The 25,646-nt window shown below is 45.3% G+C and overlaps 2 protein-coding genes across 2 annotated transcripts in view; one reads left to right on the top strand and one right to left on the bottom strand.

The window, feature by feature from the left end:
* The first annotated feature begins 2,543 nt into the window (after window positions 1-2,543).
* dync2li1 (dynein, cytoplasmic 2, light intermediate chain 1) lies at window positions 2,544-18,398 on the top strand. The gene is made up of 13 exons (XM_030378352.1): window positions 2,544-2,668; window positions 2,746-2,875; window positions 2,962-2,996; window positions 3,151-3,220; window positions 3,704-3,792; window positions 5,329-5,518; window positions 5,930-5,998; window positions 6,860-6,937; window positions 7,469-7,548; window positions 7,702-7,772; window positions 8,039-8,136; window positions 8,773-8,865; window positions 18,195-18,398. The coding sequence occupies exons 1-13, from the start codon at window positions 2,655-2,657 to the stop codon at window positions 18,255-18,257; spliced, it is 1,080 nt and encodes a 359-aa protein (XP_030234212.1). The 5' UTR covers window positions 2,544-2,654; the 3' UTR covers window positions 18,258-18,398.
* Window positions 18,156-25,646, bottom strand: part of abcg5 (ATP-binding cassette, sub-family G (WHITE), member 5) — a 21,465-nt gene continuing 13,974 nt past the window's right edge. The window contains exons 12-14 of the mRNA XM_030378350.1: window positions 25,041-25,152; window positions 24,688-24,800; window positions 18,156-19,151 (exon numbers count right to left, since the gene is read on the bottom strand). Of these exons, the coding sequence (XP_030234210.1) occupies window positions 18,970-19,151; window positions 24,688-24,800; window positions 25,041-25,152 (407 nt within the window). The 3' untranslated portion in view covers window positions 18,156-18,969. The remainder of the gene's footprint in view (window positions 19,152-24,687; window positions 24,801-25,040; window positions 25,153-25,646) is intronic.

Below are 25,646 nucleotides of genomic sequence, written 5' to 3'. Positions count from 1 at the left end.
AGAGTTACAGGTCACTCAGAAGTCTTGTGGTTCGCGAGAAGATTCTGGGAACAGATCCTCTGTCGACACCGGGCTATATAGCGACACCGGGCTATGTAGACCCTCGTGACATGTGACCTTGTTGGTATAGGTACTCGAACTGCGCATGCGCGAGACGGATAAATCCAGTGCTTAATGCACCGGTCATCCAGGATTCATAGAACCGGAGTTACATACGTAACTCTGCGTTATTTAGCTGTTGATAAACAGCTTTTTCAATGATTTTGTGACTTGATGACTGTTGTTTTTAACAAGCATTGATTTCGTACATCTACAAGTAAGTCATCTGATTGCTATGCAATTGTATAGAATAAAAATACAAGTCATACAAATGCTTAAAATAATACCTTAAATGGTATTGGTATTAAAATGTATTTAATCAGTCCTTCAAAAGTCTTAAAAATGCCAATACATTGGGATTGGGATTTTGTCAGACATTTTTTTTCTCATGTTATTTATAAGTCCCCAAATAATTTAAGCAGAAGCATCTATCAGTCAAAAATGCATCTCACATTTACACCTTAGTCAGTTAGTTCAGTATGGCATTTAATGTGGTTTTAGAAATTCAAGTCTGAGTCTATGACTACACCAAGATTTCTGTCTTGGTGTGTGCTTTCTAACATAACAGCTGTGCACTGACTTTTCATTGTTAATCCCTTGCACCAAAGACCATTACCATTTAGTTTTTTCATTATTCAGCACATGGCACATCCAGTGATTGAATTAGTTATTTAGCTGTTGATATGATTTTGCTTAAAAATGGTAAGTTAGATATGGCTTGATGACTGTTGTTTTCAGAGCCTGTGGGAATCACCTATGCGATTATCGGCACTGCAGGCCACATGAATAAAAAATTATATAGTATACAAATATTTCAGTGTGTGTGCCCGTGTGTGTATCCAAACACATACACTGCAATTCACATACACACATGCAGCTCAATGTAAATCCTTGAAACATCATGTTTTGATCCCATGCACGGCCAATTGAGGATATATTCATTCTCTCTCTCTCTCTCTCTCTCTCTCTCTCTCTCTCTCTCTCTCTCTCTCTCTCTCTCTCTCTCTCTCTCTCTCTCTCTCTCTCTCTCTCTCTCTCTCTCTCTCTCTCTCTCTCTCTCTCTCTCTCTCTCTCTCTCTCTCTCTCTCTCTCTCTCTCCCCCCTCCCCCCACACACACAAATATGTGTCTTGTACAATGATTTTTAGATTTCTTCTTTGTAAAACTTGAAAAATAAATTTTTAGCTTTGGAAAAGGAATTATTTCACTCATTATACAAATAGGCTATGCTGTTAAGGCTGTGACAGGTTACAGCGGCTTTGGGCGCCTTTTTAGGCATTGGGCTTCCTTTTGATGTGAGAGTTGCTTATTTGTCTCGCGAGAGTTGGCAACACTGGTTTGAACGCTAGTTAGTTCAGCTGCTGTTACCTTATCTGCGTTTGAATCTTGTTTGGGTTTTAGCAGGAACTTATGCATGGACTGGGACGCCTCCTTTTGAGCAACCCGTTGTTTGTGACTCTCGCATTTTCTGTGTCTTTTTACGTCGAATTCACCTCCGTGTGAAATGGAAAATTGACTCATGCAAACGTCCCATAACACTTTACAAGACTACCCCTGCACTGGTTTCATCCAGGGATATATGGTTTCCCTGTCTTTGTTGTAACTGCATTTCCTAGTCGTAGGCATACGGGTCGCGCTCTCCTCCATATCTCCTGCCGTTCTGACCTGATTGTTTCTTGTTGGTGCGCGTGCCCCTAACCGGCGTCCGCGTCCCGGTTTGATTGACGTGATCAAACAGCCCGCTCCTCCCCCTGATGACAGCCCTCGCTGCTGTCTCCGCACGCAGCTATTTGATAAATGCCAGATTATAAAACACTCATTTCAAAAAAAAAAAAATCGAGTCTGACTGTCAATAACAATGCTGATGCAATCTGATCACCCTACGTATAAAGTGCACTATATAGAAACTAAATTCTCTCCCCTCTCTCCCCTCAGCCACATCAACAGGGCTGTCAGTAAGCTGAAATACCCCCCCCCCCCCCCCCCCCCCCCCTGCTTTCTGCCTTGCTACACTGTGGACTAACTGTATTTGCAATATTACTATTACTATTACTAGTTTAAATACACACCATACAGACTGAAATTGCTGCTATTATTTATTTATTTATCTATTTAAAAAATGCACTACTACATGACTTTCTGCTGCCAGTATTGACTGCCTCTTTGCACAAATATTTTTACTTATTTTATTCATACAGAACTCCTATATTTTATGTCATTGTCTATCCTGTCTATTTTTAGTGTTGTCTCGTATATTTGTGTTTGTGCCTTTGCACTTTTTATATGTTCACCGCGGGATAGGGGGAAACGTTTTCTCGATTCCCTCACATGTCTTGTACATGTGAAGTGTTGATAATAAAGCTGACTTTGACTTTGACTTTGATATCCGTGACGGGGAACGATTTCGAACAAAGCTTGGGATTGACCTGATGAGAAACGCGTCCCTGACGTACACGTCATCATTCTGCGCCGTTACTTTGGCAACATTTGTGTTTATGCGCCTGTACACTCGTCCATGGTCCATAGGGGAAGACTTCTGGATTCAAATAAAAAGAAATGCGCAAAATAAGGTAAATTGTTCGTCGGGATTCTTTTGTCATACGGTATGCTAAAATCAACACTACATTGTTTGCTCTGCGCTCCTCAGCACGGACACGTTGTGGGACCTGGCAGCAGCCGAGGTCCAGAACCGGAACAGCAACACCAGTGAGGACCATGGTGGTGGTGATGGAGCTGTCAGCCAGAGAACCGTGTTCATAGTGGGGAGCAAGACCGGGGTAGGTCACAGTACAAGAGGCGCTCCGTCCCTGACACAGCATCCCTCTAAGTATTAGACCTAATAATAATAAATTTTGCTTTTCAGGGAAAAACATCCATTCTTCTGAGATGTCTTGACAGGTAAGTTGTGTGATACTTCAGGGGACCATCGCTCTTAATCAGATTTAACATCAGCTATTTGAACCACCTGCTTTGTGCTCCTTAGGTTGACAGTACTCCTGTGCATGGTTACACCCAGATCCTTTGAGGAGTATTGACTGTTGTTCTCCACTAGGGATGAAGCAACCAAGCCAACGCTGGCTCTGGAGTATACGTTTGGACGACGAGCCCGAGGACATAACACAGTAAGGACATCTGCAATGGCTCTTTGCCTCAGCAATATATATATATATATATATATATATATATATATATATATATATATACATACATATAGCCACTTATTTGTGTTTTAAAAGAGCTATTTGAAGCATTTTATGTCTGTTGGTTCTGTGAACCCAAGGTATGTGTAACTAAGCAATTTTTGTAAGGCAAAGACCATAACATTGTGTCACCCACACCTGCATATTTTATACATTCAATGGTGAAGACTTGAATGTTGTAGCCTTTATTGTGAGTGGACCTGCATCACCATGCACTTATTACATTTCTGCAGTACATAGTACCTTCCCCAAGGTCTAATAGGTGTGTGTGTGTGTGTGTGTGTGTGTGTGTGTGTGTGTGTGTGTGTGTGTGTGTGTGTGTGTGTGTGTGTGTGTGTGTGTGTGTGTGTGTGTGTGTGTGTGTGTGTGTGTGCGCGCGTGCGCGCGCGGTCATTCCTCTTCTAGCCCAAAGACATAGCCCACCTGTGGGAGCTGGGAGGGGGGAACTCCCTCTCGGACCTGGTCCAAATCCCCATCACTCCTCTTAGTATCAGGTAGGTCCAAAAGACTGCATCTGTGTATTCAAAATGGTTAATTTAGTACCGTCTGGCTACTTAAAAAATGTAAACGATTTTTCAATGATACCTTTAATGTCTATATATATTTAGTACAACCTCTTATTAAAAATCCCAATCTGGATGCCTTAGTCCTCTCAAATTGTAAACCTAGCTCCAAACTTCCATCCCTTTCTAAGGTATTGGAAAAAGTTGTCTTGACACAACCTCAACCTTTCTAGATACTAATGGCATTTCTGAGGTATTCCAATCAGGCTTCAAAGTTCTTCACAGCACAGAAACATTATTGCCAAGGGTTTTTAATGATATCCTATTAGCTACTGATGCTGGTGATTCTGTCATCCTTATTATGCTAGAGGTCACAGCTGCATTTTACACTGTAAACCACACTATCCTCCTCTCCCGCCTTCTGGATGTGTCGGTATTAAGGGTACTGCTATGAAATGGTACAGATCCTACCTATCCGACAGAACCTTTTCTGTAATCCTTTTCAGAAAATATGGCATCTCATTCCATTGCTATGCTGACAACAGACAAATTTACATACATCTGAAAGGACAAGATTCCACCACCATTAAATGTCTCTTAAACTTTCTGGAGGATGTCAAAGATTGGATGGCTTTTTCTTTTTTTTCTTTTTTTGAGCTTCAATGACAGCAAAACGGAGGTCCTATTATTAGGACCAGGTACTACTTGTAACACCAATGGTATGGACTTAAGCACCCTCAACCCATATGTCAAGTCCCATATAAGAAGCTTGGGTGTAATACTGGATACTAATCTTACTTTTTGACAAACAGGTTGAGTCCGTAGTAAAATCAAGTTTCTTTCAGTTAAGAAATATTTCTAAAGGAAAACCTTTTCTGACTGTCACTAACTTTGAAAAAGTAATCCATGCATTTGTAACTGCCAGGCTGGACTACTGTAATTCCCTATATGTTGGTCTCAACAAAGCCACCCTCTCTTACCTACAGTTGGTTCAAAATGCTACAGCCCGCACCGTAAGGGTGAACATATTTCCCCCATCTTAGCCTAGCCTCCCTTCACTGGCTCCCTGTCCACCATAGAATACATTTTAAGATCCTGCTACTAACATTTAAATGCTTAAATGGAAAAGCCCCCATGTAACCCTATCTGACATACTAGTCAAATACACTCTCAGATCCTCTGACCTGTTCTTACTGGCTGTTCCCAAAACTAAACACAAATGTATAGGAGATGGGGTATATGCTGCTGTTGCCCCTAAACTATGGAACAGCTTGGCACTGCATACTAAATTGTCCCCCTCTGTAGCTATTTTTAAATCTAATCTTAAACAAAATTTTCATGCCATGGGATCTTTACAACTGTTGTTTTTTAAATGTGCTTTACTAATACATTTATATTACATTACATTATTCTATCTACATTTTGAGATATTGTTCATACTATATTCTTAAAAGTAAAACTGAAAATGAGCCAAATAAAGTATTTACAGATAATTTGACTATTCCCATCACTATTCTCTCCTGCTAGATCTCTGTCTCTCATCCTAGTCCTGGACTTGTCTCAACCCAGCAGGCTGTGGAGGACCATGGAAACCCTTCTTCAGGCAGCACATACCCAGCTAGGGAAGGCCTGCTCCCAGACTCAGGCCCATGCCGGGGCCAAGCACAAGGCGAGCAGCTTTCAACCAGCAGCGCGAGTGTTGCCCAAAGATTATCCTGTGAGGACTGATCCATTCATCCACTATGAAAGATGTACACGCAATAGTACATTTATAGTTTAACTCTATAGATGTTTTGATTATGCATATTATGCTTTATATATATTTATATATTATTTTTTTATGCATGACCTGAAAACACCAAAAGGTGGATAGATTTAGAAATTGAAAAATGTGTGGATTCAGAAATAATTGCGCTCTGATGATAGTGTATGTATGGTATCTGATCATAATGTCTGTTGATAAATCTAAACATCAAAGACATTTTTTTATTTGTGACAATATAGTATTTTTACATAGATAGTTTGATTTCACTTTAGAGGAAGTTACTTAAGTTAGAGAGTATTATGTGTCTCTCACACAACAGGAACTCGTATGTAAAGACGGTTATTTGTGGATCCTTCTCAACAGGACAGAGAGCTTCTGAGTCCCTTTCCTGTTCCTCTGCTCATCATTGGCAGCAAATATGACCTTTTCTTGGTGAGGTCCATTCGACTCTTCTCTTCTCTCCTCCACTCTACAATACCATACTCTAGTCTTCTCTTTTCGAGTCTACATTAACACCTACTGCCCAAAAAGTGTTACCACTGTCACATATACTGTATACTGTACATCTGTCTAACATCCTTCTGGGAACAGGCCCACCCTTTTTACCAAAAACAATAACAATTCCAGCTAACAGGACATAAGACGCAGCCCACCGATCACAGCAACCTGCAACTCTTCAGACAAAGATAGTAGACACACAATAAACAGCAGTACAGTATTAAGCGAATCGCCCGCCCCGTTTGTGACCCAAATATCTGGAGGATTCTCATGATCATACATCGTCCTTTCAGCCGAAGGTCATCCCGTTTTTTCACCTACTTTTCCTTTTTTAAATCAATAAAATATCCCTGCGACTGTCAATGTTTTTGACAACCATCAAACATGGTTGTCTGGTCTCTAAGCTGCAACAGGCATTGATGCCACAAACCAATTACAACCGACTAGCTCACCATGAATCACCTCAACAATGACAGACATCCCAACAGGATCCCTGTGGGACCCAAAGGATGATGTATGATAGTCATGATAATCAACAATTCATTCACAGATGGGGAGTGCATAACACAAAGTATGTAAGTTTGAGGTCTATATAAAAAAGAATGAAGAGTACTTATCATAGTTTATTAATAGGCAACCTTAATTTGGTAAATCCACTTTTTCTAACCTGTAGCTATTCTACAATGACCTTTTTACGACACTGAATGCCTCACATTCACATATATGTCCACACACACAACGGCAGTGCCAACTGCTGTAAGTAATTTGATTACATTTTTGTTGTGTGTCTTGTAGGAGTTGGAGTCTGATAAGAGGAAAGTGATCAGTAAGACGTTGCGCTTTATCGGACACTATTACGCAGCCTCTCTCATAGTAAGTACACTCTCACACAACACATTTTCATCCAAAGAGCTCACACAAGGGTGGTTTGTTTCCAGAGCCAATTAATAAAATAATCTTGGAGTCAATTTATCCATTACTTCATTACCAGACAATCAACCGTATCATATTAATTGCTTAAGTTAAATGATTAATAATAAAAAGAACAAGTGATTAATCAAGACTACGTCATTAGTAGCCATCCGAGGCGGCATGTGGATCAGGAGGTAGAGCTGGTTGGCTGGTAACTGGAAGGTTGCTGGTTCGATCCCCGGCTCCTCCTAGCTGAGTGTCCCTGAGCAAGAAAACTTTACCCTGACTGCTCCTGACGAGCTGGCTGTCGCCTCGCAGGGTGGACACCGCTGCCGGTGTGTGAATGTGTGTGTGAATGGGTGAATGTGAGGTGAATGTTAGGTCAGTACTGTAAAGTGCTTTGAGTGGCCACTGGTTAGAAAAGAGCTGTATAAATGCATTCCATTAACTGTTAAACCCTGCATCCTACTGTCCCCCCTCCTCTCTGATCAGTTCACTAGCACCAAGTCAGAGCTGCAGATGTCCAAGACCAAGAGCTTCTTCAACCACCTGGCATTTGGCCTGGAGAGAGGGTGAGGGATGGCTCCAAACTGCACACAAGCTATTCTTTATCAACATTCTTGTGTTGTTTGTTTGTATTCTGTCTCATGCAGGTGTCGCGTAGGTGTCATTAGGTGTCGTGTAGGTGTTTTATTTTTGTTTTCCATTTCTTGTTTTTCTTCTAGAAAGTCTGTGTCGTTTGACAGCAGCAAGCTCCTGGTCATTCCCTCGGGCTCCGACTCCTTCATCCAGATAGGTGAGCTCTGCCCCCCCCAGGTGGTCAGTGACCGTACTGTGGGAAATTCTAACAGCATTTTGTATTTATTGGTTACCTTTCTTACTCAATCAAAAGACTTAACATTTTACTGTTTAAAAGCTGTAGTATGCCATTACTGTTTTACAATCACAAATAAACATGGTGATGTTTTGGTTGCCAGGCCGAGTTACATGTTGCTGTTATTAGGAATCAGCTATTGATGTCATCTTACAGGATGTTTTCTTGCTTTATGTGACTGTTGCTAGGCTCCCCTCCTACTAGTGATGTGGATATTGGTTCTCTGCATGCTAAAAGCCCCTTGGACCTCTGGAAGAAGGTCTATGAGAGTGTGTTCCCTCCAGAGGTACTGCAATCTCATATGGTCAAGAAATAAAGCTGGGTCTTATATTCAGATTTTACGAACCCAAACTGTCGCTGTAACTTATCGGAAGATTTTGCAAACATTTAGATCTGGTTTTTTGCTTCTTTTTTTTGTGATTTGTGTGATTTTGTGAAAACATGAAGTTCTGAAGGTCACAATGTAAAGTCCATATGCTCATTTACATTAGATGTTGGCGAGTAAAAGAGAACATCTTAGAGAAATTAACATTGGCCTAACTTCATAGCTGACAAAAAACAAGGGAAGACCGTTTTCCACAATGTGCTCTCAGGCCATGAAGGATCATCCAAAGCCTTATTGATAAAACCACACTACTGAAACGATGAATTGTACAATCTACGTGTCTATTTAGGTGATATCAAGGTGTAGTAAAGTAGCTCCACCTTTGCTGAATGCATGATGACCCCCAACTTTGTAACGCGCCTTTTAGAAAATGCGCCTTCATTTAAAAAAAATGCAGTAGTCCATCAACGGACGCATAGAGGTTTAGTGTTGTTATATACAGGATATGTACTTTAGTAGAAGTGCTCAATGCAAAGCAACATCTTAAAGCATTCCTCCTGATTTGTGTCTCGTTTGTCTCTTCATTCTGCTCTACAGAGTATCAGTGAGAATAAGGAGCTGAAAGATCCAGCCAAGGACCCCCAGTACAGTGAGCCCCAGGTTGACTCCATGAGGGCCCAGAAGGACCAGGTAGGTCCAGGGGTCCACCAGCTCTACATCACTACAGCATGGAGGCTTCAGCCAGCCAGAGGATCAGACTATATTATTATCCCTGTTTAGGAAAGAAGGCTTTTGGGATTAATAAGTGTTGGTCAACTTAAAAAGGTCTTTCTTTCTTTTAGAAATCAATCATTATTTGAATTGACTGCAGTTCCCGATGCGCTGATAAGCCTCTTTGTGTGGAACACAACATAGATACATTATTTAGCAAACATTTTATTACATTTAAATGCACGGCCTGCCTCCGTTTAACCAATCATAGGCTGAGCTTTATTCGTTACCTAACGGGCCGGCTCTGCTGTGTTAAACCAAAGATGTTCTGTCAAAGGTCCAATGGCATGAAAATTTCACTTTATGAACATAAATATGATTTCCCCTAGCCTGCCTATGGTCCCCCAGTAGCTAGAAATGGCGCTAGGTGTAAAACCAAGCCTTTGAAAAATGAAAGCTCAGACGCTACGATTTCGAATTTAGCTATATGTCATCATAAGGGGCCAAGTTACCTTCCCTTTATATCCCGCCCATGGAATTTTGCCCGCAAATTAGACAATGAGCTACGACCGTGTGTGTGTGTGTGTGTGTGTGTGTGTGTGTGTGTGTGTGTGTGTGTGTGTGTGTGTGTGTGTGTGTGTGTGTGTGTGTGTGTGTGTGTGTGTGTGTGTGTGTGTGTGTGTGTGTGTGTGTGTGTGTGCGACCCCATTTCCAGTGCTGAAAATGTTTGCAACCCCGACTTTAACTTTTGCGCATCTGCTTTAACAATGGTTGTTTTTACTAAATCAACATCTGCTGGTAATGTCACCGTCCCGGGGAATGCATCTCTCCCTGTAGAAGGCGTCTACTTCGTTTTTTGATTGCCCTCTTTATATCTCCAGCATCCTTCGTGATGCAAATGTAGAACCGTTTTCAGCGTGGTAAACCTGCATACGTTTGAATTTATCAGAGCGCTCGTATATTTTTATGGAAGCATATATGTAGCAAAATTCAAATGGTAATGCAATTTGCAATTCAATAAATCAGTACATTATGCAATTGACAATTCATTATGCAATTTAATAATGTAATTTGTAAATACGTGATTCAAAGTGTCTTTTAAGATGCAAAGTGACAATGAAATCCTCAATACCATTTGCAAAAGTTATAACAATAAAAATAGAATAACATTTGGTCAATTTTTCCTTTATTCAAATTGAAAGGCTATAGTGTTAGTCTGGATCCGCCTGCCTGCTTCCACTCAATTTGAATTTCCCTTCAGTATTAGGTCTGAGTCTGCGGTATGTTAGTGGGTTTTCTCCGTCTAAATTGTCCGCGTCCAATCAGCGAATAGAGGGAGTGGCTGAGATCAATGGCGTTAAAGTCAGCTCTCGTTGACGGACATATTCACGCACAGTTTTTGGTTTGTTTACAGCCTGCTCGCAACGTGATTCCAGGCCAAACGTTAGCGATTGGTTATGGCAGATCCAGCGTGGCACTAGGCAGATCCAATAGTTTTAAACTTGAACAGACACCCGCCTTCAAGTGAGTTAACGTTTGTCAATTGAGTAGGTCCAGACTCTTTGTAGAAATGAAATGAAGTACGAGAGTAGGACCATGCTACTATAGTGTCCCCGTGATTGCCATGCACTTCGCCACTCACCGTGTGTTGCGAAATTCAGATGACATTTCAATCCGCAAAAAAAAAGATTATGCAAAAGATTTGGAAAAACGTTTTGCAAAAGATTATCGCGTCTGGGCGGGAACTACGTCACTTACTCGTCAGACCAGATGATTATCCACGACATAGCTAGCACAGTTGGCACTTTCGTTCTATTTCATGTAGGCTACGCCATCTAGGCTTCGCCTTATGGGCTTGTCTCGTGCGCGTGCTTGCGCACACTGAAAAATGTCAACTATGCACCTATCAACATGGGCACCATCCACATTTCCAACGGTACCGTGTATATAAGGCGGCGCATACCGCCGCTCATCCTCCCTTTTTTCTTTCAGCACTTGTACTGATTTTCGGAAAAAGTAGATATGAAGACTTCCATGACTAGTGGCAGCGGCGTGGGCGAGGCTACGGACCAACGGCCCTTTTCAGGTCTCGCTTCCCTGGCGCCGGGTGACGGACACCTGGCGTGTTTTAGGTGCCTCGGTGCTGAACACGCCGCGGCTGCCGTGGTTGCTCCCGCCTCCTGCGCCGCCTGCCGCACGCTGCCTGAAGAGGGGCTCCTCTCCAGGCACCTCTTTTTCTCCCCGTCGGTGGACCTCGCTGAGGCCATCGACATCTTCAGGGCCGGAGTTCCGGACACTGAGGACGCCGAGGACGAGCACATCGAAGTGGACGACGTCGCCTCCTTGGACGACGTCTTTGCTGACTCTGCGTCCGGGTTCTCCCGCTCCGGGGCTTCCACCGAAGCCACTGTCGTCCCGAAGGAGAAACCACGCCGGATGGCCGATCTCTTCGGCGGGATCATGGGTGAGGCGGCGGCCATCAAGGGCATCCCTATGCCAGCCCCGCCTCTCTCCCCCATGTCGGATGACATGCAGGGCGAGTGCTTTCACACCCTGTCTTCCTCCCGGCGGGCTACCCAGTGCCCCTTGTTCTCACCGGTTCAGCACCTTTTCTCCACTGCGGGTGGGGACCCTTCTACTCTGAAGGCCCCGGTGAGGGCCTTCACTGACTTCACCAACGTGGAAGGGTGGGCTGATACTCGCCTAGAGCCTTCCCTAGCAGTGCTTCTCTGTCCGGGCGCCGGATGGTGTCCTACAGAGAAGCCGCTGCCCCCCGACCACCTCCAGAAGCAGATTACCGGCCTGACGGACAGGGTGTTCGTCTGTGCCTCGCAATCTGCGGCGGCGGTCAACAACCTCGCCCTGCTCTCCTCTGCCCTGGTCTCCTTGTCGGCTGGCAGGGAGGCTTACGGCCCGGAGGAAGCCGCAAGATGGCTGACGGTTTCCCGCTTCTCCAGCGTCATCCTTCAGCTATGCCAGCCGATAGCCGTTTCGGCCGGCCGGCATATGGCGTGGGCCACCATGATCCAGAGTGCCATATGGCTCTCTCATACTGTGGTTCCGGAACGAGAGCGGGCCAGCCTCGTCGAGGGCCCATTAGCTCCGGATGGACTATTTGGGCCCCGGTTCTCAGAGGTGCTCGCTCTCCAGCAGTCCGTCTGTGAGAATCGTTCCCGGTTCGGGGCGATTCTCCCGGGCTCCTCCCACCAGCAGGCAGGGAGGAAGCGGGGTCCAGGTCGGTCGCAGCGCACCAGAGGGCCGCCTCCAACTCCAACCCCGATGCAGTTGCAGCAGCAGCAGCAACAGCAGCCGCCGCTGCAGCCGGGGAGAGCAGCACCGCGGGGCCAGAAGTTCCGCAGGCTTGCTCCCACTTTTTCTTACCCCAATAAAGAAAAAAAAGACTGTTCGACCGAACAGCAGTACATACACCCTAAAGAGCAATATTCCCTTAGATGACCTCTTTCCCCCCCTCAGCCAGATGTCTGTAGGGTGGCGGCCGGACGGCGTGTTTACATAACCTCTGGTTCACCTGCTTCTAAGAAGCGGCGTCCCTTTGAGCTTCGTGGGCGGACTGGAGACTCATTACACGAGCCCGTGGATACGGACGCTTGTACTAGTTTCCTAGTTTCCCACATTATCCCCTCTAGCTCCCTTCTACAGTCTGTGGAAGGTGAGAAGACGGGTCTGCGCGCTGTGGTTACAGCCAGCGGACAACGCCCGGGCACGAGTTCTACGGCTAGACGGCTCGCTGCCTGTTCAGCGGACACGAGAGCGGCGTCTAGACAGCCCGCTGTTTGTACAGTGACTAGCTCTGTAACATCTACCACGCTCGCTGAGCCTCCTCCCTTTCATTGGATGCCCCCCTTGGTCCACACACTGTGTGGAGGCGGTAGGGGCCGAGGAATACGGGTTATTCCTGGACAGCATTCCTCAGCTGTCAGCTCGCCCTCTCCCCGACCGCTATGCGTGTTGGCTAGAGCGGTGCGTTCTACCATCGTGGTTGGACAACACGCTGAGATGGGGTCATCCCATACAGTTGAAGCGCCGTCCCCCACCCTTGATGGGTTTGGTGGAGACCAGGCTATGGGACCCGGCGGCAAGCACGGCTCTGGCAGCAGAGGTGGCCCGTCTCTTGGAGAAGGGGGCCATCACTGTCGTTCCCCCCCACGAGTCACACCTAGGGTTTTACTCCCGCTACTTCCTGGTTTCCAAGAAGTCAGGGGAGAAGGTACCTATTCTGGATCTTCCCGTGTTCAACAGATTCGTTGCCGCGAGGAAATTCAGAATGCTCACTATCAGAGCGCTGCTCCGATGTGTGAGAGAGGGCGACTGGTTCACATCCCTGGATCTCAAGGATGCTTACTACCACGTCCCCGGCGCACAGGAAGTTTCTCTGTTTTGCCTTTATGGGGGTGGCGTACGAGTACAAGTGCCTGCCATTCGGCTACTCCCTGGCCTCGCGCACCTTCTCGAAGTGTGTGGAGACGGCGTTGGGGCCGCTCAGGCGTCAGGGAAAGAGGGTTCTCTTCTACCTCAACGCCAGCTTATTCTGAGCAACTCGGAGGAAGCTGCAAGAAGGGACACCATGACGGTGAAAAAAACATCTCTCTTTCCTGGGTTTTGCCATTAAGTGGGAGAAGAGCTTCCCGCTCCCCAGCCGGCAGATAGTCTACTTGGGGCTTTGCCTAGACTCAGCCGCCATGACAGTGATGCTCTCGCCTCCTCGACGAGACGCCATCCTGTTGGCACTCTCCCGCTTTCGTGTTCTCAGAAACGTGACCGCTCTGTCCACCATGCGCCTGTTAGGGCTAATGGCAGTCGCCCATCCCGTGGTTCCCCTGGGTCTGCTCTTTATGCGCAGACTCCAGCGGTGGTTTGCTCGCCAACGGTTGGACCCCGTGCGACGCAAGCTCAGGGTGCTCCTCCCACCCCGTTCGGTGTCACCGGACCTGGAATATTGGGGAAACCCCTCCGCCCTTCTCCGGGTTGTTCCCCTGGGCAGAGTGACGTCCTACGTAGTGGTCTTCACGGACGCCTCGTTGACGGGTTGGGGAGGAACGTGCCTCTCTCACTCGGTGGGAGGCGATTGGCGCACGCCCCCTACAGTCCACATAAATGTGCTGGAACTCGTCGCTGTGAGGAAAGTGCTGTTGCATTTCTTTCACCTGGTACGTGGCCGCCACGTTCTGATCAGGATAGACAGTGTGTCGGCGGCGGTGTACATAAACAAACAGGGGGTAGTGCGCTCCTCTGCTCTCCACTAAAAGGCGGTCGAGCTCTGGCTTTGGGCTCATCAGTATCTCCTCAGTCTGAGAGCCCTGCATATCGCGGGTGCTCAGAACTTTGGGGCGGACCTCATGTCTCACGACGGTCCCTGCCACGATGAGTGGCGGTTACATCCCGACATTGTCAGACTGATCTGGCAGAGGTTCGGGACGGCTCATGTGGACCTGTTCGCGTGCAGGGAGAACACACACTGCAGGTGGTGGTTCTCTCTCAACTCTCGGGATCTTCCCCCGTTTGGGGTGGATGCGTTGGAGCACACACCTTGGCCGCGGGTTCTCTTGTATGCGTTTCCTCCGCTCCAGCTGATCCTTCCTCTTCTGGAACGGGTCAGACAGGAGAGATTGTCCCTGATTATAGTGGCTCTGGAGAACCGCTCAGCTCTGTGGTTTCCAGAGCTGGCGGCGCTCTCACAGACGGCGTCGTGGCCGGTACCGTTCAGACCGGATGCGCTTTCACAGGCCCATGGGACGGTGCACCACCCACCCCATGTAACGGGACGGCTGTTGCACTGGCTCCTGAGAGGTTGATCCTGCAGGGCAAAGGTTTGCCTGAAGCGGTTATCAACACTATCCAGGGTGCTTGTGCACCTTCTACTTCTTCCCTCTATGCGGCGTGGTGCGCTTTCTCTGATTGGTGTGACGGGAACCACGCTCACCCATCCCATTGCGAGGTGGGAAGCGTGCTTGCGTTTCTACAGCACTTATTGGAGAAGGGTTTGGCTTTTTCCACTATCAAGGTCTATGCGGCAGCCGTTTTGGCTGGCCATGCGGGTGATGGTGGACCGATCTTCAGCCATCCACTGGTCAAGAGATTCTTGCGTGGGGCTAGACGGGTTAGGCCTGTTTCGCGCGTGCTTACACCACGCTGGGATTTCCCCACCGTGTTGCACGGGTTGTCGACCCTTTCGAGCCTCTGTCTCAGGCCCCTTTGGATGCCCTGTCCTTTAAAACGGCGCTCTTATTGGCTTTGGTTTCTGCCAAGCAGGCCTGTGAGCTGACCGCTCTTGTCTGTCAGCCCAAGCTGCTTGTTGCTAAACGAGGACAGCTCCTTTGCGCTGCTCAGACCTAATCCTGCGTTCCTCCCTAAGAACATTAATAGTTCTTTCCGGTCGAGAGATATTGTGCTTAAGGCTTTTCACCCTCCGACTCATTCTAGTGAGGCGGAGGCGGAGGTGCATCTCCTGTGCCCGGTTCGGGCGCTGGCTATGTACGTGAAACGCTCGGCTGCGTTCCGCTCCACACAACAGTTGTTTGTGTGTTATAGCAACACTAGCAGGGGTCGTGCTCTCTAAACAGCGGTTTTCTCGCTGGATATGTGAGGGTGTTTGCTTAGCCTACGCTCGGCAGGGCTTAGCGCCACCATTGGGCATTAAAGCTCACTCGACACGGGGCGTGGCCACTTCAACGGCTCTACTCAGAGGCGTTCCCGTGGAAGACATCTGCGCGGCTGCGTCTTGGTCTTCCCCCCGCCCCTTTGCCCGTTTTTACATGTTAGACATGTCCAGGGGCTCACTCTGCAACTCTGTGTTGGAGTCCGGTGCCCCTTCTACGGCTTGACGGTGCGGCCACACCAAACGCGTTACTCGCGTTGGATAACGCGAGTAACGCGCCTAACCTGACGCTTGATCATTGTGTGGTGGTTGTGGTTCAACGCTTCCAACGCGTCAACGCGCCAACGCAGCTAGATGAGTCCATGTCCATGCAAGTGAACGGAGCGTTCCCTCTTCGTCATAACTATCAAACCAAACATCCTTCACATTCACCGAGCGAACATTATGAAAGTAAAATGCACATTTCTCGCTAAAAATGTTTCCATAAACGCATTTAATGGCGTAACTATGTTACTATTTCCACCCAGAATAAAGATAGTTGTCGGCCGTGGCTGCGCTGGAGTCCGAGCCGAGGTAGGAAACCCAAACGCCGCCGTGTTTGGGTGATAGAGCTTAGATCGGGTTTGATTAAATAATCTCTGATATAAATAACAATAATCGGGTTGAATAACTTCACATGGTGTGTCTGGTGTGTTTCCAGCATTCGTAGTGTTGATCAGCAGAGAAATAGTCCGCCAAGACGTTGAGGTTGCTTAGCATCCAGAGACTCTGTCCATGCAAGTGAACGGAGCGTTCCCTCTCCGTCATAACTATCAAACCAAACATCCTTCACATTCACCGAGCGAACATTATGAAAGTAAAATGCACATTTCTCGCTAAAAATATTTCCATAAACGCATTTAATGGCGTAACTATGTTACTATTTCCACCCAGAATAAAGATAGTTGTCGGCCGTGGCTGCGCTGGAGTCCGAGCCGAGGTAGGAAACCCAAACGCCGCCGTGTTTGGGTGATAGAGTTTAGATCGGGTTAGATTAAATAATCTCTTATATAAATAACAATAATCGGGTTAAATAACTTCACATGGTGTGTCTGGTGTGTTTCCAGCATTCGTAGTGTTGATCAGCAGAGAAATAGTCCGCCAAGATGTTGAGGTTGCTTAGCAACCAGAGACTCTGTCCATGCAAGTGAACGGAGCGTTCCCTCTTCGTCATAACTATCAAACCAAACATCCTTCACATTCACCGAGCGAACATTATGAAAGTAAAATGCACATTTCTCGCTAAAAATGTTTCCATAAACGCATTTAATAGCGTAACTATGTTACTATTTCCACCCAGAATAAAGAAAGATGTCGGCCGTATGCTTCTGTCCAAGCTCACTACTCTCTGCCAGTGACGTCGGGTCAAGCTCCACGCTGATTGGCTATCGCGGCCAAGCGTCACGCGTTGGAGCGTTGAAAGTTCAGATTTCTGAACTCCGGGCGTTGGCGCGTTGGGCGCGTTACTGCGTTTACGTGCGTAATTACGTGCGTCTGACGCGCGTAACGCCCCTAATGCGACGCTTCATCGCATGTAACGCGTCTACGCGCCTATACCAATGGTTCCCTATGCAAAAATGCCGAATTTTGACGCCCCTAACGCGAGTAACGCGTTTGGTGTGGCCGTACCGTAAATGAAGGCATGTTCTTTTAAGCGGCATCGTTGAAATACCTCTCGCCGGACGGCGAGTTGGACTTGACTGCCAGTATTTCTCTCCCGCCGTTTTTCAAATGGAAAGCGGGGTAGAGGGGTTCCTATTGACTCGCCGATTGACTAATTGGTTTTGTCTGACAGTATGGCACTCCCGCCGTTTGTAGAACGATAGTTATGATATTATAACTCTAGTTCTATGATTTTAGGTGTAGACATCTAGTTTCCCACCTGCTGTACCCTCCAAATGCTGAAAGAAGAGTGTGGAGGATGAGCGGCGGTATGCGCCGCCTTATATACACGGTACCGTGGGAAATGTGGGCGATGCCCACGTTGATTGGTGCATAGTTGAAATTTATCAGTGCACGCAAGCACGCGCACGGGACAAGCCCATAAGGCGAAGCCTAGACGGCTACGCCTACAATCATAGGACTAGAGTTATAATATCATAATTATCGTTTCTATGCCTAGCATTGTGCCAGGTTTGACTGGGTGGGAAACGTCTTTTGCAAAATGTTACACTACACTTTGAATAACGTATTTACAAATTACATAATGAATTGTCATTTGCATAATGTAATGACTTATTGAATTGCAAATTGCATTACCATTTCAATTTTGCTACATATATGCTTCCATAAGTTTTCCCCTGTAGTCAGTTACCTTGCACATACCAAAATACCTTGATCACTTTTAATGTAGTGCCAAGAACAAGGGCTCAATGAAACGCATTGGACATTAAACACTATTGTTTGCTAACTATAAATTTTTAAATGTAAATGTTTTCTAGGTTTTGTTGAAGGCTACTGTTTTCTAGAGTGGGGTTGAGCCAGAGCTCAACATTGATTAGTATACATTTTGAAATGTATTTGTTAAAACATTTAACAAACAAGATTTGTTAAGTGATTTAAATAAACAGTTTAAACCTTTTAAAAATCATTCAAGTTTGGAAACCACCGTTTTACATAATTCTTGAAATTTATTTTTCTGTACTGTTCTCAGGAGTTGCAGCAGTACAGAAGAAATGCTGCAAAGTCATGGAAAGAACTGGAACTGGATACCTAGTAACACACACACCAACACACACACACTGATTATTTCCTAGATTATATATAGAAAGAGCATATCATTTATATTTATACATGTACCTAATTTTGTCAACAATGTATTTAGATGTTATTGAAAATAAAGAATCTTAAATAACTATTTATTGCATATGTAATACCTGATACTCAACATCATAAGGACCCTTTAAAATTGGTTTGATTGAAAATAATATAACCTTTAAAGCTGGATTAAAAAATATATACATTTGTTTTTGATTAAATATGAAACAGTTTAAAGTTGACAAAGTTATTTTAATCCATTTTATGATACTTTGTCAGCATATAGGTCATCTGGCAGGTAATCGATTCCATCAATCCATCCAATCACTTTTCAGCTGCAAAGTGCAATGATCATTGGTTTCAATGTAAATTGGTTTGGACATAGCCTGTCTTTTAACAGTATAGATATATATATTTTAAATATATCCTTCAAGCATCCACATACTGTAGTTCGTGGCTAGTACACAAATACACATTTATGTCATAAAGATACAATCAATAATGATGACAAAATAAACTGTGAAGCACAAATACCTCAAATTAATTGCCACAGTCCCTTAATAAAATCTACTAAAACTATTGGGTGCCAGCATCGATTGACTCCATCTGGACCAATCAGAATCACCGACATGTGCTTTGCAGGGTAGAAAAACCAGAACCTCGTGCCGGTGTCAGTGTCGAATGAGGCGGTCTCTGATCTTGAAGCTGGCCACCCCGAGCAGCAGGAGGGCGGGTAGGAAGGAGTAGAGGAGCACAAAGTCCAGCGTGTAGCGCGACAGGGCCCCGGGGTAGCCCTGGTCGATGATCTGACTCCCCTGGGCGATCAGACACGCCCCGGGGATCACACTGTTACCTGGGATGACAGCAAATCAGTTAACCGGACTGGAGAAACCTTAATGGATGCTGGAGATGGAAGATCAAGGTTGCTCTAATCTCAACAGAACTTGTTCATATTGAGATGAATAATGAACACCAGCCTGATCACTAGTCTATAGCAGTGATTCGATTCCCAACCCCCGGTCCCCGGACCGGAGCCGCTCCGTGGACCCGTTAGAACCAGGCTTTGAAATAATTCCAGAAAAGAAAATAATTAACCGCAGGCGGGGATTAACGGGGTCCGAGCAAAATGAAAAGTCAAGAACACACTAATGGAAGATATATAAATATGACATATTATGAAGGAAAGATGTTGATGTTCCCCTTAATGCCATACTGTGCCTCGGTTTTCAGGTGCTGCAGAGCAATGGTCGAATGTTTCGAACTCTCAAACTAAGGATCACCAGTACAAGGCATTATCCCATTGAGCCACTGACAAACCTGAAATGTAGCCTCATTTACATGGTGAAAATTTCTATTGATAAGCACACAACATCCAGAAAACTCCAAGCAAATATTTCTCAAATGAATTAAGGGCTTTCTTAAAAATCTTTGAGATTCTGGGGAAATAAAATTTGTTGTCAAGAACACTAACGGAAGAAATATAAATATGACAGAGTTCATTATGAAGGAAATAGAGCTGTCAGTTAAACGCGTTATTAACGGCGTTAACGCAAACCAAATTTAACGGCGTTACATTTTTTATCGCGCGATTAACGCAATTATTTTATAAAAAAAAAAAAAAAACTTTTTTTTTTTTTTTTCTTTGGCTCAAAACAAAGAAGCAGTAGCCTGACTGCTATGTTCAAATGACATTTGTTCAAAGCAGTCGTTTAATTGCACTGTAGGCTCTTTTTTTGTATCGTCCTGTTTTGATCAATGTATAAAAGTGTAAAAATCATTTGCACAAGGCAAGCCGATGCACTTCACCATGTTGATAAGAGAATTAAAATGAGAAGAATTATGGGACAAAAAAATCAAGGGATATTTAGCATAGAAAAATAATTTGTGATTAATCGCGATTAATTAGGGTTAACTATGACATTAATGCGATTAATCACGATTAAATATTTTAATCGCTTGACAGCTCTAAAAAATAGTTAAAGAAGATGTTCCCCTTAATGCTATACTGTGTCTTGGCAGTCAGATTCTTGGAAACGAATGAGCCAGAATGTTGATTGCCTGATTAATTTCAGGTGCTGTTCAATGTTGTGTTTTTTAAATGAGTGGCAATGCGGAATGTCATGTTCAGCATGCTCTAATCAGGATTCAAACTCTCAACCTAAGGATCGCCAGTACACGGCATTATCCCGTTGAGTCACTGACATTCCTGTATTTCATGAAGCCTCATTCACATGATGAAAATGTCGATTGATGAGCACAAAACATCAAGAAAACTCCAAAAACACATTTCACAAGAGAATTAAGGGCTTTCTTAAAAGAGTACAGATCTGAAAATATGCACTGTTAATGGTCATCATCATCATCGCCTACTACCCCTTCTGGGGCTTAGGCCGCAAACAAGAGTTCTCCATGCATCCCGGTCCTGGGCCAACATCTCAAGCTGTCCCCAAGTGTAGCCCATTTTCTTGGCGTCTGCCTCCAAGTCTCTACGCCAGGTGTTTCGCGGCCTACCTCTCTTTCTTTTCCCTTGGGGATTCCACTTGAGGGACTGTCTTGTGGTGTTTATGGCTGGTTTACGGAGAGTATGGCCTATCCATCTCCAACGTCGTTGGAGGATCTCTTCGTCCGCTGGCTTTTGGCTGGTACGTTCCCACAGTTCTTTGTTGCTGATGGTGTTAGGCCAGTGGATCTGGAGGATTCGTCGCAGGCAGGTATTGATGAATGACTGGATTTTGTTTGTTGTATTCACCGTAGTCCTCCATGTCTCAGCACCGTAGAGTAGGACTGACTTCACATTGCTGTTAAAGATCTTGATCTTTGTTGTGATGGCCAGGTCTTTTGCGCTCCAGATGTTTTTTAGTTGGAGGTACGCAACTCTGGCCTTGCCAATCCTGACTCTCACATCTGCATCTGTTCCACCCTGCTTGTTGACAATGCTGCCAAGGTAGGTGAACTCCTCAATCTCCTCCAGAGCTTCGCCTTCCAGCATGATGGGTGCAGTGTTGGCAGAGTTGACTCTCATGACTTTGCTCTTCCCTCTGTGGATGTTGAGACCGAGGCGAGCAGAGTTGGTTGCGATGGTGCTGGTCTTTTCCTGCATCTGCTGCTGGGTATGAGAGAGAAGGGCCAAGTCATCTGCAAAGTCCAGGTCTTCGAGCTGCGCCCACATTGTCCACTGTATGCCGTTTTTCCTTCCTGCTGTGGATTGCTTCATTACCCAATCCATTGCCAGCAGGAACAAGAATGGCGATAGTAGGCACCCCTGTCTCACTCCAGTTTGTACACTGAAAGCACCGGTAGGTTGTCCCTCGTGGATCACTCTGCAGGTCATTCCCTCATAGGTGTTTCTGATGTTGTTAGTTAATTTCTCTGGCACTCCGTAGTGCCTGAGAAGCTTCCAGAGGGTCTCCCTGTCCACACTATCGAAGGCCTTCTCGTAGTCGATGAAGATGATGAATAGCGGTGAATTCCACTCGAGTGACTGTTCCAGGATGATGCGCAGTGTAGCAATCTGGTCTGTACACGATCTGTCTTTGCGGAAGCCAGCCTGCTGGTCTCTAAGCTGGGGGTCAATCACATCTTTCATCCTGTCCTGTAAGATCCTGTAGAAGACCTTTCCTGGGATGGAGAGTAGCATGATCCCCCTATAATTTCCACAGTTGCTCAGGTCCCCTTTCTTTGGCATCTTCACAAGATAGCCCTCCTTCCATTCGCATGGGATGTTTTCCTCTTCCCACATCTTCTTAAAGAGAGGGTGGAGCATCTCTCCCATGGTCTCTGCGTCCGTCTTCAGTGCCTCGGCCGGGATGCTATCTGGTCCTGCAGCCTTGCCGTTTCTAAGTTTTTTAATGGCTTTCCTGATCTCCTCCCTTCTTGGTACACTGAGGTCTATTGGCAGATCCCTGTCTGCTTGTTGGATGTGTGGTGGGTCTTGTGGGGCTGGTCTGTTGAGAAGTTCCTCAAAATGTTCCAACCATCTTTTCTTCTGTCCTTCCTCCCCCATTATTGGCTTTCCCTCTTTGTCCTTTACTGGTCTTTGAGGTTTACTGGTCTTTCCTGCCAGCTTTTTGGTGGTGTCATACAGGTCCTTCAGATTCCCATGTCTAGCTGCTTCTTCTGCTTCTAATGCAAGGGCCTCTATGTAGTTCCTCTTGTCGGTCTTCAAGCTTTTTTTCACGTTCTTATTTGCTTCCCTGTACTCTATTTGTGCCTTTACTTTCTCTGCTCTTGTACGACTGCTGTTAAGAGCTGCCTTCTTTTCTTTCCTCTCCTTCACCTTCTTTATTGACTCTGCTGATATCCAAGCCTTGTGGTTATCTTTCTGTGGTCCCAGTGCTACATTGCAGGTTGTAATTACCGTTTCCTTTACCACCTTCCACATCCCATCTATGTTTCTTTCATCACCTTCTTTATCTAGCTCTTGCAGGGCATGAAACTTGTTCTTTAGCTCGATCTTGAATTTTTCTGCTGCTGCTGGATCTCTTAAAAGTGCTGTGTTGAATTTCTTTCTCTGGTTCTTCTCACCTGTCCAGTTTCTCCTCAACTTTAATTGGACTTTGGCAACGAGAAGATGATGGTCTGATGCTACGTCAGCTCCTCTTCTGACTCGTACATCTAAGAGGGTCCTCCTAAACTTTTTGGTGACACATACATGGTCTATTTGGTTCTCAGTGGAGAGGTCCGGTGATACACATGTGGCTTTGTGTACTCGCCTGTGGGGGAAGACACTTCCTCCGATGACAAGGTTGTTATTTGCACATAGTTCTGCGAATCTCTCTCCATTTTCGTTCATCTCGCCTAGACCATGCTGCCCCATTATCCTCTCATAGCCTCTGTTGTTACTTCCTATTTTTGCATTAAGATCTCCCATTAAGATGGTAATGTCTCTTTCTGAGTATCTCTGGATGATGGTCTGTATTCTGCTATATAATTCGTCCTTGCTCTCTTCGTCACTATCGTTGGTTGGGGCATAGCATTGAATGATGTTCATGTTTATTCTTTCCTTCTTTGTTTTGAATGTAGCTGCTATTGCTCTCGAGCCATGTGCCTCCCATCCCATGAGTGATCTCTGAGCAGCCTTGGACAGCATCAAAGCGACTCCCTGGGTGTGGTGTGCATTGTCCTCCTCATGGCCTGAGTACAGCAGCAGCTCTCCTGTGGTAAGCCTCTTCTGTCCACAACCCGTCCATCTTGATTCACTAATTCCGAGTATGGCAAGGTTGTACTTGTTCATCTCGGTGGCAACTTGTGCGGTCTTTCCAGCTTCGAACATGGTCCTTACGTTCCATGTACCGATGGTGGTTGTAACACCGGTTGAGAGGATGGTTTTCGGCAGAGTGGCTTCCAGGTGCTTCTGGCTTTCACCACCCTGCGTCATAAATCCTTCTGACGAAGGTCCGTCTTCACTCCGGGGCGGGATATCTTGGTTTACTCTTGTTTGCGTTTCTGTAACAGGTATTGTTTTATGGGGTGGGGTTGTTAGCCCCACGCCTAACCCCCAACCTGGAGGACCAGGTGTTGCCTTTAGTTGGACCTCTACCCTAAAACCTGCCCGGCTTGGTAAGACCTGCCAGGGGTATTACCCCCAGGGTCACGGAAGTACACAAGCCTCCCCACCACGGCAAGGTAACAACACAGAGGGGAGGATAATGATAGCCTTATGGTAGTTATACAATAACAAAATGGTCATATAGGCAAAATGGTATGAGACTGTGGACGTTTGGCTTTTCTATGAAATTGTGGGAAAAGTATAATTTTTTAGAGCAAGAAGACCAGTGTAGGCTTCAGTATGACTTTTGCAGAATTTGAGGGGAAAAATAACGTCACAGAAGCAATAGGGGCCAAGCAGCTTCGCTGCTCGATCCCCTAATAATGTCATATTTCATAACTGAGGCTATATGAGTCATGTTATTTCCTGCAACACGAAGACTCCATACACTTATTTGTAATGAGAAAAGGGAAACATTTTGTGAATTGTTCTGAAAGTTCAAACGTAAATGCACTGTGTCTTTGCACTACTTTTGTATTTATTTATGTCTCAGGTGACTTTTATTGTGTTCTTATAAATGGTATTCTTTATATTATTGAATTGTTGAGACTCAAGCATTTTATTGCTGTTGCTTTAATGGTTGTCAATATGATTTCTTGAAAAACAGCCACATCCTTTGTTTAAAAATGATGCATCTTTAAATTAAGGCATTCAAATTGACTACCGGTCCTCCAATTATTTTTATAAATATGCCAAAAGAGGTTTTGAAACCCTGGTCTATTTGATTATGAATCGAAAGTTGAAAATGTATCATTTAGATTGCAATCTAAGATCTTTATATTATTCAGATATAAAATTATATATTTTCTTATTGATTGTGTCGGGGGTCTGGGACACTCACTGCAGGTGAAGTTGAGTTCATGAAACTCTGTGACGATGAGCAGCTCACAGCTGTACTTCTGGAAGGTCAGGTAGCTGAGCCACTGGAACACCTCTGGCATCTGCTGGGTGCTTCTGCAGGGAGCAGTGAGCAGTGGGTTGTTATTCCTGCTTTGGCTCTTGTCACACGTATTATGAGCCAAGTTCCCAACCGAAAAAGGTTAGGGTTCATATCAAAAATGACTTGGATCCAGGCTCTACGTAAAAGAGATATGTAACAGGTCACAAAGCTACATCTCATGAATGACTCAAAAAGAATGTTAGTAAAAAAAAAAGAAATCGCCGATTTTTTATCCAAAAAGAAGAAGCTGTTACCTGAGGAAGCCGGAGCCCACCAAGATGCCAGCGATATTGAGCAGGGCCACGCCACTGTTGATCATGTTGGGGTTCTGCACCACCCCCAGCAGAACCACCGTCAGCCACTCACCTGGGAAACAATACAGACAATGACCCCATGGGAAAACACTGACACATCCATTACAATATTAATATAATACAATACAGTACAGTATATTTAATGTCAATAACTCAATACATATCTACATATAATACAACACACTTAATGCTTGGCAGCAGTCTGCCATCCTGCAGAAATTACTTGTCATAAGCCACGGCTTGATTCGGCTCCTCTCAAATCTGGTATCAGGCATCAAGCTTTCCTGATACTGCAGAAACCAGATACATCACACCTGATCGTATCGCAAAGTATTTGTGTGTGTGTAAGAGTGAGTAAATATTAAATTGGCTGCATTTTCTAACTTTTCTCACCAGTTGCCCTTCAAAGCAAGCTCGTCGGGAGCAGTTGAGTTAACTGTCTTGCTCAGGGACACCTTGACACTCAGCAAGGGGCCGGGAATCCTCCTAGTGACCCACTCTACCTACTAAGCCGCTTCTCACCATTGATATAACAAACAAAGGGAT

Source organism: Gadus morhua, chromosome 15, assembly GCF_902167405.1.
Source record: "Gadus morhua chromosome 15, gadMor3.0, whole genome shotgun sequence".
Classification (NCBI taxonomy): domain Eukaryota; kingdom Metazoa; phylum Chordata; class Actinopteri; order Gadiformes; family Gadidae; genus Gadus; species Gadus morhua.
Note: the sequence above shows the minus strand (reverse complement) of the source record. Positions and strands in the feature narration are given on the sequence as shown.

Excerpts from the sequence above, each read along its gene's own strand:
- dync2li1 (XM_030378352.1), top strand. Across the intron at positions 2,876-2,961 it reads TAGTGGGGAGCAAGACCGGG|GGAAAAACATCCATTCTTCT; the intron begins GTAGGTCACAGT and ends TTTGCTTTTCAG. Across the intron at positions 5,519-5,929 it reads TGTTGCCCAAAGATTATCCT|GACAGAGAGCTTCTGAGTCC; the intron begins GTGAGGACTGAT and ends CCTTCTCAACAG.